At 44.1% G+C, this 12,571-nt stretch overlaps 1 protein-coding gene across 2 annotated transcripts in view; it reads left to right on the top strand.

The window, feature by feature from the left end:
- The first annotated feature begins 603 nt into the window (after positions 1-603).
- SLC1A2 (solute carrier family 1 member 2) overlaps positions 604-12,571 on the top strand; it is a 90,883-nt gene continuing 78,915 nt past the window's right edge. Inside the window, exon 1 of one of the 2 annotated variants that reach the window (XM_027703927.1) lies at positions 604-913. In XM_027703927.1, the coding sequence (XP_027559728.1) occupies positions 897-913 (17 nt within the window). In that variant the 5' untranslated portion in view covers positions 604-896. Of the gene's footprint in view, positions 914-2,838; positions 3,075-12,571 lie in introns of those variants that run through there. The other variant, XM_027703943.1, reaches the window with a different exon arrangement.

Here is a 12,571-nt window from a genome sequence, read left to right as displayed (position 1 = left end):
GGTGGGACAGCGCGGCGCTGGGAAGGGCAGGGCGGCCCGGGGCCCTCGGGAGGTCGCTGCCGCCTCGGCGCAGCGGGGCAGGTGCCGCGGCTGCGGGGGCGCAGGCGGGGAGGCGGAGGCGCCCTTTGGCCAGACGAGCCGCGGGACCCTGCTCCCGACCTAGCGCTGTCCGCTCGCCGGGTGTCCTGGGGGTGCGAGGGGATAGCCGGACACCCAGAGCGGGTGTGAGTGTGTCTGTGTTTGTGGTGTTCGCGCCTTCCCGCGCCTCCTGGCCGGCTCCCGGGAGTCCCGGCGGGCCGAGCCTGCCCAAGGGAGGTGGTGGCGGCCGCGCCGAGCGGGGCAGGTCGCGGTCGGCGGCGCCCGGCCCTCCCCCTGCGAGGGGCTCGCCGCCCCCCCCGCCGCTGCCAAGGAGCTGTTGGGGGGGATTTATAGGAGTAACAACGGCTCGTGATGTCAGCCCGTGCCTAAAATAGAGAGGGATTGACTGCAAATCCACGGCTCGAGGGCTAAAACCTTCCAATCCAGCCGCAGCCAGCGCCGCGCCGATGTGAAGTCGCCCCCCACCTCCCGCTCGCAGCCGCGCACACACGCACACGCTCCCCGCGGCGAAGGGAGGGCGCCGGGGATCGCAGCCCAGGTGCCAGCGCCTCCTCGCCCCGCCGGCCACTGCTGGGCGGCCGCGGGGCACCGACAGCCTGCTCTGGGACGGCGGGGTGGGGACAGCCGAGGAGCGGAGCTGCCGGATCCTAGCCCTGCGGAGCCCCCAGGATTACAAGGAATTGCGTGCTCCTTCCCAGACGTGAGCGAGGGTTATACCAAAGAGCCAACCTCCGTCGCGCCCTGCTGTCCAAATTAATCCCTTGGACTCTTGAGAAGACAGGGGGGTTTTCGGAACCATGGCATCGACAGAAGGGTGAGGGGGACCGTCTCTTGGGTGGGAGGAACGGGAGGATGGGGGAGATGCCCGGCATTGTTCTTTTGGTAACAGTTTCCTGTCATCTGCTGCATTGTTAATCCTTGCCCCTCGCCATTCCCTAACAGAATAATTAGGGAGCGAGAGGAAACGAGAAGCAGACTAGCCACATATAGAAGAGGGAGAGGGGAAGAAGAATTTCAAATATGAGCCACTGAAAAGGTCTTGGTTTTCCTCCCATCACTTCTTTATTTAACCCCTGGAGGGCAGATCAAGCTTAAACCACCTGCCTGAAAGAAGAGTCCAAGTGAATGGTTAACTCAAAAGGGAGGGGGAAGCTGTTTCCTAAATAGAATAGTAATAATAGTAGTAATAATAATAATAATTTCAAAAAGAATCAAGGACCTGTCCGCACAGCCATCCCTTAAAAAGGCAATAAACGAATCCAACTTCTCCACTTGAGGAGTTGTGCAATTTTGTAGTTCTGTGCCAAATGCGTTACAGTGCTAGCAAGAGAAATGCTGGGAAGGGCAAAGGGTTCTACAAGAAGCTTTAAAAAAAAGCTAACACAGTTCAGCTCTGGTAGTGTCCCTCAGAAGGAAACTGTTCTCCTACCCATGCCAGGATTGCAAGAATCAGCCACTTCGTTGCTCTCTGATAGGGTTGAGGGCTTCTTCAGTTTATAGAGTAACTGGTAGTAGGAAAGAAAAGAAAAGGTTTCTTTGATCTCTGCTTGCCCTCTTATAACACTAGCTAGTATTAGACTGCGTTTAGTGTGAGCCTCCTCTTTATCCCTGGATGTTGTCATGTTGTATCAGCATGATCTGCTCTGGATAGGACTCTTTGAGGACAGAGTGCAAAAGGGAGCTCAGTTTATATTGCCTTTGTGTCTCAGGTTGAAAGACTTGCTGAGTTGATTTAAATAACCCAACACGTGTCTGGGAGAGTGTGCACACAAGTGTCCCGTTACCTGGTCAGAAGAAGGAACTGACTCTGTGCAGTGGCCCCCAAGCAGTTGGCTTGGGAGGAGTGGAAGGTTAGAAAGTATTAGTTTTGGTTGCTTTAGAAAAAGGACTGACAAAGTGCAAATCTGTAAGGCTCTTCTGGCTTTTCACAGGGCTGTGACAGAAGTAATAAATTTACCATTTGCTATTGCCTTGCCTTTGCATGGAATTTCTGCGCTAAATTTATATGTTTTTGTTTTGGTAGCAGCCCAGTAACTTAACCTGCCCTATACAGCATTTCCTCTGACAATGAATTAGATACTGTCAACAAAGGATCAGAGCCACGAGGAAGATGCTCAGAGATGGAAGAACGAGCCTACATCCATAGGGTTGCAGCTCTGTCCGTTCTGTATCCTTGGATTACTCCAACTATCATTCTCCTCTGGGTGCTGCAGTCACCTGCTCTTTGTAATCCCACATAACGTGGCTGTACAGGTCTGTGCTTGTTTTGGATCAGTGGAAGAATGTGGGATTTGTTGTGCAGGGGTTTAATAAAAGGAGACATGAGAAGAGATGGCTGTGTTAGAGAAATGTGTCAGCTTTGGATGAAAGAACTTTTTAAATGTGTGTAGAGAGAGGTACTTTTAAAAGAAGTTGGATGAAAAGATGGGCTAAAAAAGATCAGAATGCCGAAACCAAAAAGGTTTCAGTGGATGCATGCTCTTGCTTTCCTTACGGAACAGAGCTAAATTGTCAGGATGAGAAAAGAAAAGGTTTAGGCCTTGCTTGCAAACCTTTTAGGAAATTTACCTAGATTAAGACAAGCTGAAACTGTTATTTTATATGATTCAACTAGTGGTTGGTGATAGCTGAAGGAAGTATGGAAAACAAGTCAAGTGGGAAGCATTTCACTTGTCGATCCCTTTTTACCAGTGAGAACCTCTTCCAAAACTGAATTGTCATCTTTCTCTCCCCTCAAGTAAAAAGCTGAGGATAGAGATTAGCTTTCACTCTGGTGTAAAGGTCAGCAAACTGAGGCATCATAAGGATCATCAGGGAAAGTGAACATTGACTGGACCTTGTTCAAGAAGGCTTTCCACCGGCAGTGGCACAATGTGAGAGCGGTAGCAGAGAGTGCCCATCGCTGCAAGCAGAGCAGTGTATCTCAGGCACACACAGGTACATTGGAGAAAGACCTGCTGGAGGTGGGGACAAAGGTATTGTGTCTGTTGGCTCTTGGGATATTCAGCTACATATGGTAGTCGACATCAGAAATATATAAATGCTTTATTTTATGGTGATAAAACTACTCCAACCACAGTCATTTTTTTGCAGTGAGTTATTTCTCCTCTAACAGGGGAGCTTACATAAAATCTCCAAAGTGAGGATGTCAGGGATGTGATAGGACACTTGACGGACAACAAAAGGCATACATACGCAGAGGAAGGTAATTCTGTATTCCATGGTTAAGAAGTAGTGGTCACTTAAAGCTGGGTTTTACTAGGAAAGATTTCCTTGTCTGCGCCTTTCCAGTTGTTATTTCCTTTTCCTTCAATGTCTTGTCAGGTTCCGCTTATCCACGTTTGGAATTTTGCTGCACATATCTTTCTGTTTCAGGAGGATGGTGGACAATGGGAAACTTCAACTGGTAGAGAGGGAGAAAGGAAGTGTTCAACAACATGGCACAATCAGACCCATGCATCCTCTGAATCTGTCTTACTGTAGTTTCAGCTAGTGGGGTTTTGGCTGACTGTTGAATACACTGTCTCTATCTTGATGGTTAAGTCTTTCTTTCACAAAATCCCTTGATACAGATCTCATCACTAAGGTGGATTTTTGGTGTTTAGTGTGTGCTGAAAATGGAAAATAGCTAGTTCAAGGAGGAAGGGCTAGCACCAAGTATTGATACTGTTAAGGGTTTCTTGGTTTTTTGTTCTCTGTTTAAACGTCCTCTGCTGGCCATGACTGCAGGCAGGGTGCTGCTGGGAGATTTGGCCTTCTTACCTGTGCTGGCATTGCCTTTCATGAGTGCTTAGTGTGGTTCAAAGATCCCACAACATTAGTTTATATTTGCAGGTTGTGGTGTCTGACATAGGGCTCACTATGCGATAGGTCGATCTATGGAGATTTATCATAGCAGAGCATTTCAGCATTTCCATGGCTTTTACAGGGTCTTGATAGAACCTTAAGGTTAAATAAGATTGACTCTAATCCAATTGATGCCCATGTCTGCCTTCAGACCTTTGAGCAAAGTCCTGAACACCTTGCTTCACGTGGTTTTATTATGGCTTTCATCTCTCACTTCAGTGTTACTGTTCAAAAGGGAAAGAATGCAGTACCTTGCTACTGATTTGATTTGTTGGTTTTTGTTGGTTTTTTTAATAAAAACCCCACAGATTACTGTAACCTAGAGACAGGTTTTAGATGTTAAATCAGCTTTATAACTCAGATATTAAACCTTGAATATTTAAGTTACGTATTTTACTTATTTGAGCGATGCTGATTTAAATACTCTGAAAACCTAGAGATGTGTTTGTATTTTGTATGCCTCTAAAGAGTGGGAGTTTCAGGTGTGAAATCTGGATTTGGGTCTGTTCCTTCAAGAACACAGCCACTAGGAGACACTATCACTGCATCTGTAGTAGCAAATTAAACAGAGACAGAGGAGATGTCTGAGCCTGGAGCTCAACCCTCTGTGTGCAGATCAGCCTCAGAGCAGCCCACCATGATCTGGCCAGGCATCCCTCTCCCAGTCCACAGGTGTAGTTAGGGAGTCAGCGTGGACCAGTGGGCATTCCCAGTGGACAGTTTGGATATATATGATCACCATATTTTGGAGAGTTTAATAATACTGATGTGGGCTCTTCCATTTCCGTTTCTCTCAGTTCTAGAGAATGGCCCCGGGGAAGGTCTGTGGAAAGCCCAGAGATTTTGCCCGTATGGATATGTGGTACACAGTTAACAGGCAAGTCTGGGTGTGCGTGTGGAGGCACCCTGCTACAGAATAAATCCCATGAAGTCTGAAACATTATTGTGTTTGATAGACAGAAGTCTGGGTAATTGCTTAGCATTGTGGTTTGACTAGTGAAATAGTTTTAAGTGCTTCTCAGTTTTATGTACACTTAACATAAATGATGTTTCTGTAACATGAAATGGTGCAAATGCAGTGCTCCTATTCTGTTCAGAGTAGTAGATAAACCACATGGAAACTACAGAGATTCCTGCTCTGGTATTTAACATTATCAATATCTCACTTAACAAGAAAAAAACCAAAATGAAACAAAAAAACCTCATCTGTGGTCCATTCCTCCTCTCCAGACTTGCTTGTTCCTACATCCTATTTCTATAGATACTCTATCTTCATCCCAAGTTGCATTGTCTCTGAAGCTACAGTTGCAGCATCATCAGTACTGTTTGTCTGTGCTGCTGGATCACCAAACAATGAAAGTTTGGTCCAGATCAGGGAGCATATTCAGTTTCTCTAAAATTAGCCGCAGCATATAGTGTGGAATTTACATAGGTTTTATATTAGCTGTAGAAAAATGGTTATTAGTCAATTCAACATAAGTTAACACAGGAGGTGCAAATAATAAATACTTGCCTGGCATCAAGCCCTGTGAAGACAAGTTAAGCTGTCAGCATTTTTTGAACAAATTTGAACTTTAAGAATTATTTTACTACACAGGATTATTTTTTTAGTTATGCAGCTGTGGTGGGTTTGGATCTTGGAGTAGGAGTCATAAGCCATTTTCTGCATTGTCAAGACAAAGCCTGAAAGGGAGATTGCCAGCATTTATTATGCATCTAGCCTGGAGACAACAGGACACACCTAGGTGAGTCAGAAAAACTAACTTTGCATTTCATTGTAGGGTTCAGGCGCCTACATAGGGGAGTGGGGTTTTAGGATCTGACACAATACGTGCAACAAGCACACCCACAGATTTCTTGCCATCTGAGTTCTTATTCTGTAATTTACCCACAAAATTTCTCTACATGGAAACTTGATGAATTATTCTGGCACAAATGTTTAGATATTTCAAAGGATGAAATCTTACAAGTGCTCTTGCTGTTATTTTTATACAGGATTTGACCAGCACCAACATAGGATAGAGATGTTTTACCCTATGCTCTTAGACATTTTTCAGGACAGATGGGGAGGATGTAGCCTGTTAATTAGACATATCAGCTGTGGCTCTGACCTCATTTCACTGTGGACAATTGCAAATCTCTCATCAATTTCAGTGAAAGAGAATTAGGCTTTTCAGGAGATAACCCATGACACGATAGTTCTCATGGCCCCAGCCTTCAGTCTGGGCATGAGGTACACTTTCAAAAAGAAGTTGTCACCTAGACGTAACTCCATTTTTGAACATATTCAGTCCTTTTATAGACACACAAGGATTAATATACTTCTTATACAGTCTACAGGGAATTATTTATTCTGAACTTCTTGGAAAAAGCACATTATAGTATTGGATTAGATATACAAAGCCTAAAGGGAGATCATGCTTCCTTAAAAAATGGTTAAAATTTTCAAAAGATTGTCTTACTATAGGTTTCTGTGAGATAAACACATATGTACAAGAACATACATGCAGATGTATGTGTTCAAGTGCCCTAAGAACTCAGCATACGAAGCGGTACTGTATTGCTATACTAGCAAATTACTGCATTTAATTTTCTCTTCTTCATTTTCCTGTTTCCCCTGATCTACAGGCTGTCCCAACCAAGATCCTTAATAACTATAAATCTGTGTTTAAAGGGTCTTAGCTTTTTGTTTAAAAAAGGCTGTCATTAAAGCTCTATCCTCTCACCTGTGTGGCAGTGTGGTTGGCATGGGAAGTTCTTTCTTGGTGTAGATGACAGTGGGAACACTGGAACTCTGTAAGCAGGAGGGTGCAGAGCCCACACTAACACTGGCCTGCAGTATTAGGCTATTTCTGCAAAGAGTTGGCTTCATACAGAAGCAATCTGTGTGCTTGGGAGGGGTGTGGGGTGAAGGCACAGTGCTAACAAGGGAGCCTTCATCTGCAGTACCTTCTCATATAATACCTTTTCATCTTCTGTGTGATTTATATCCCTTTCCCCAGCAGAATGTGTTGCAATACTTCCTATTTAGAACAAGTGATTGTATGAGTTCTTGAAAATTCTGGCTGGGTGTGTCAAATCCATCATCTCTGTTATTGTCCATCTGCTAATGAAACTCCTCTCTCTCCAGCTCAGTACAGTAGTTCACAGAATTTTAGCCTCCAGCTCATTAGTTTAAAATGCTATTTCCAGAGGCAACAAGCAATAAAAGTAAGTGTGCTTTTATATATTTAATCCTACTTCTGTATTAATTTAAAGCCTGTCAGTGTGCTTAAAAGTTTTAAGACAATTAACTACAATACATGTTTCGGTGCTTAGGAAAGGAAACAGACTAAGTTCAAAGATCATCATAGTTTCTAACTTTTATCTTTAACATATTTGGTTCCTGCATAAGCAATTCCAAATTGGGTATTCTCACAAGGAAGAACATAAAAGAACCAAGGCATAAAAGAAGGCTACTTGCAGGCATCTTTAGGAGAACAGTGTGGAATTAAAAAAAATGCAGTATTTCACATTCACTGATGTGTCTGAGAAATCAAATTAATTGAAGCATTTTAAGTAAAATACGATAGAATGAGATTTTAAAAATTAAAAACATTTAGTTTTTATTTTTCAAAAACAAATGCTTAGTTTCAGCTTCAATTTAGAAGACTAAAATGGTGGGGCCTCCAATACGGAGGAAAAGATTTTGCTATGTATTACGGAAATGTTTTGCGTAGACTAAAGCAATATTGGTCTTTTTTTGTATTTTGCTTTTTTTAATTTCTTTTTTTATTTTGCTGACAAACTCAAAACATATCTTTTTTTAGTGTGACTGCAACTGATCAATTTCCTGGCTTTTTAAAAATAAAAACACCAAGTTAAAAATCAGTAGTTTTTCCAGGCTACTCTCAGCTCTGTGGCTTTTTTTGCTCTTTATCAACATGAGTTAAACTCTGGGCTATTCCTGTAAGCATTTAAATTTATAAAGAATCATAGAATCAAATACGAGTTTGGTTTGGAAGGAACCTTTAAAATTCATCTAGTCCAAATCCTCTGCAATAAGTGGGGCCATCTTCAACTAGATCAGGTTGCTCAGAGCTGAGTCCAACCTGACCTTGACTGTTTCCAGGAAATGGGCATCCTCCATGTCCCTAGACAACCTGTTCCTGTGTTTTACCACCCTCCTTGTAAGAAACTTCTTTCTTGTATCTAATCTAAATCTACCCTCTTTCAGTTTAAATTCATTATCCCTTGTCCTGTCACAACAGGACTGCTAAAAAGTCTGTCCCCATCTTTCTTGGAAGCCCACTTTAAATACTAAAAGGCTGCAATAAGGTCTCCCTGGAAACAGGAGAACATCTGCGGGCTGAACATCCCCAGTTCTCTCAGCCTTTCCTCATAGGAAATGTGCTCCAACTCTCATAATTTTTGTGGACCTACTCTAACTCTATGCCTTTCCTGCGCAAAGGACTCCACAGCTGAACAGAGTACTGCACGTGGATTCTTAGGAGAGCAGAGTTGAGGGGGAGAATTACCTCCCTTGACCTGCTGGCCACATCTTTTGATGCAGCTCAGGATGGATTTCTGGGCTGCAAGCACCCAGTGTTGCCTCATGTCCAGCTTTTCATCCGCCAGAATTCCCAAGTCCTTCTTGGCACAGCTGCTCTCAAGTTCTTCTCCCAGTCTGTACTCGTGTCTGGGATTGCCCTGACCCGGGGGCAGCACCTTGCACTTGGACTTATTGAATCTCATGATCACCTTTGAGATCGAGTGCAGACATAAACCTACCACTGCCAAGTCCACCCCTAAACCAAGTCCCTAAGGACCACATCTACACATCTTTTAAGTACCTCCAGAGATGGTGACCCAACCACTTCACTGGGCAGCCTGTTCCAATGCTTAACAACCCTTTCTATTGAAGAAATTTTTCCTAATATCCAATCTAAGCCTCCCCTGGTGCAACTTGAGGCCATTTCCTCTTCTCCTATCACTTGCTACTTAGGAGAAGAGAGTGACCCCCACCTGTCTACAGCCTCCTTTTAGGGAGTTGTAGAGAGCAATAAATGCCCCCCCGCCTCCTTTTCTCCAGGCTAAACAATCTCATTTCCCTCAGCTGCTCCTCACAAAACTTGTGTTCCAACCCCTTTACCAGCTCTGTTGGCCTTCTTTGGGCACACTCCATTGTCTCGCTGTCTTTGTTGCAGACTCAAAGTGTCATCTCTGTTGTCCATCTTTTCTTTTTAGTCCTTTGTGTCTTCTGTTTTGCCTTTTTTAATAATAATTCTCTTTCCCTGTCACTTGGCCCTGGTGATTCATGTAGGGTCTCTGTGAAAACAGCCAGTTGAGACGAGGTTATGCCAAGTCTCTGTGCTTCAGTACTGCTCTGTTTGGTTTGGAGTAAAATGTTTCTTCTTCTCTGGCTGCATACAAATGCATTTCTGATTCTGTCTTCAGTTGGTTCACTGATGTTGCTTCCAAAACTTTTAAGTTTTGAGCCTTTTTTTCTGTCAGTCTCACAGCATGTTAGTGTATTTTGTGGTGTTGATTTTCTCAACTGCGGTTTTTCAGTGTTGGTTTTTAATACTGGTAACCATATCTAGGCATAGGGCCTGCTTGCTTGGCTCTGTTCAAGGAGCATCATGCAACTGCTGCTACCAAAGTCAGGGTCCTTGAGGGTCATCCATGAATTGAACTTTTTCTTGTTCTGTGATCGCTCATTATGAACTGCATCTCTGATAAGAAGATAATGGACAGGACCTCTGAAGCAGGTACTTTGGGGCAAGTTTAGATTTAATCAATCATCTCTTTGGCATGAGAATAATCAGTGATGTGTCAAAGTGTAAAATCTGTGTGAGTGAGAAGATGGTCAGTTTGCTCCTAGAACACTTAGAAGATTAAAAGTAAAACCTGCATTCAAACTGATACTTGTCAAAAGTGTAAATACATTAATTTATTTTTTTACATTTATCCCAGGGAAGACAGGTAAATAGGTCAAAGGGGAGTTACATCACCTACTAGTTTACATTTCTGTGTGAATCAAGTTAGTTTCACTTAGCCCTACTGCCAAAGTTATGCCTCACAACTGGGAGTGACTGCACTTCTGATTTACTTGTGGCCTCCTCAAGCCATGCCATGTGGTTTCCAGATGGTGGACTTCATCTCCCCTGAGGCAGGAACCCCTGGTGTTTGCCTTTCCAACTGTTCATTGTACTTTCTGTACTGTCATTTACCCAGCAGCTGAATTAAGGTTGGATCTTGGAGATTTGCTCTCTTGCAGGGACAGTGACAGAGATTAAACAGTAAACAAGTCACGTGCACTTGTAAGCTTCTGACACACTGCACATCATTCACAAAGGCTGTCTGGCAGGTGCTGTGAGCAAACCTGTTCATTCATACTCGTTTGGACAAGTGTATCTGATGCAGCACCCTCTTAGAGGGATTGACTAACACTTGTGGTACATGTTTCCAGTCTGGAGGAGCAAAATGATCAGGGACCAGTTTAGCTCCTGAAGGTGATGTAACTGTATTAGCCCAGCATTGTATCCAAGCTAATGACTGCCTCTTACTCCAGCTAGTTATCTCAGGTGCAGAAGAGCACTAGTATGGATGTGCCAGGCTAGCACAGAGGCAGACACAGATACCCTTTATATACCAGGTTCAATGCATACAGAATCTAAAAGCCTGTTTCTCAGTCCAAGGAAAAAATATCAGTGTTATTTCTGAGTATGAAAATTAGGGCCAGCATTTGTGGGTTTTACAAACCTTTAACTGTCTAGGACTATGGCTTCCTTAATTAAAAAAATGCCAACACATACGTAACATGTATCTGGGAATATGAGAGTGGACTAGAGGCTCTTCAGAGATCCCTTCCAACTTTAACTGTTCTAAGATTCTGTGCACCACAAATACATAGTATACAGTTATCTCCATGCAGTATCTTCATATCCTAGTTCTTGGATATGGCTATGATGCCATGTTCTGCTGGCACACCATCCTGTAATGTATGCATCCATGTTACTGATTTTTCATGAGATTGGCTTCAGACTATGTATACCTGAATAATAGTCCAGCCCAAAAGAAATGCTTGGTCCTGATAAGTCCACACTATGGTGGTTACTATGTGAAGAGCCTTAGGTTTGCTCCTTGTATTGGGTCTGGCTGAGCTGGAGTTCATTTCCCCACAGCCCCCCTCACAGTGCTGTGCTTTGCATTGGCAGCTAGAATGGTGTTTATAACACGCCGGTGTTTTGGCTACTGCTGAGCACAGCACCAACACTGTAACATTCCTTTCTCAATCGAGGGCAAGATGCAGGGAGGGGACCCAAGTAGTGCAGCTGACCCAAACTGACCAAAGGGATATTCCATTCCTTATAATGTCAGCTCAGATATAAAAGCTAAGGCAAGGAGCAGGAAGGCGGGCATTCATTGTCTCCAATGGCTGCCTACTGAGAAACCATTATATGTGCTGCTTCTCAGAAGTGGCTGACCATTGCTGCTGGTGGGAAGTAGAGAATAAACTGTGTTATCTCTCACTTCACTTCGCTTTTGTGTGCGCAAGCTTCCACTTTGCTTTTTACTTTAAATAGATTGCCTTATCCCAACCCATGAGTTGTTTTTCCACCTTACTCTGTCCCCTGTCCAGTTGGGAAGGGGAGTGATAGAGCGGCTGGGTGGGCACCTGGTGTCCAGCCGAGGTCAACCCACCACACTCCTCTAGTGCATTTCCTGGTGTAGCTTAATCCAAAAGTAATTCAGTGCATCTGCCCCAACACAGCTCCGCAGTGTGAACCAGAGCACAGCAGGTGGGCATCTTCAGGAGGTTCACTCCAGAAGCTCACTTCGGACTAAATTGCTAATATAAGTTTACCCTCAGTTGGTTACTGATATGCCTCAGGTAAGTGCTCCCCACTGGGCAGGTTCCTGGCAGGCTCTTGTCATCTTGTGGCTCTTGTCATCCTCTGGCTACTCATGTGCATGCTGGCAGCACAGCTCTGTCTGTGTCCACAAGCTGAGGTGCTGCCATGGCCTGTTGAGTCAGTAGTTGCTAGTGAACAGTACTTGGCCTACTCACCACAAGGAGCACAGAGTGAGGCAAAGCCTGGCTGGAGGTAAACCACAGTTTCCAATTACACAGAATGTGGAGGCTTCTGTTGCAAATTCATGCCAAGCGTGCAGGGGGTTCTTGGCCTCATACAGTGGCAGAAGCAGCATCCCCAGTGTGTATGGTTTAGTACACTTCCTTTGAGGCAGAAAGCTATCTCATTAATTAAGCATCTGGTCCTTATCTGTGTAAGACCTACTTTTGCTATAGTAACTGAGAAAAGACTTGTCCATAAAAGCACACATGTATATAAACACGTCATCCACATACAGGCATGCGTATGGGAATTAATTAACACCTGGCTGCTATTTATATCACAGCAATTTAGGTCAGGAAGTGAAAAACAGATCAAAATCCTCCCCCCGATATTTTAGGAGGATAGAACAGGCAGATTACAATGTCCCATGCTGGAAACTGCCAGGAAATACTATTCCTATTGACATAGAAGTGTCAGAGGAACCTTCACAGCTATGTAGGGCAAAGGCATACAAAACCTGTCGCACTGTAACACCAAAGCATTCAGTAGGAGGCTGCCTGCTTCCA

The sequence above is a fragment of the Neopelma chrysocephalum genome, unplaced genomic scaffold (genome assembly GCF_003984885.1).
Source record: "Neopelma chrysocephalum unplaced genomic scaffold, ASM398488v2 Primary Assembly neopelma1_24, whole genome shotgun sequence".
NCBI lineage: Eukaryota > Metazoa > Chordata > Aves > Passeriformes > Pipridae > Neopelma > Neopelma chrysocephalum.
This window is presented reverse-complemented; position numbering and strand designations above follow the sequence as displayed.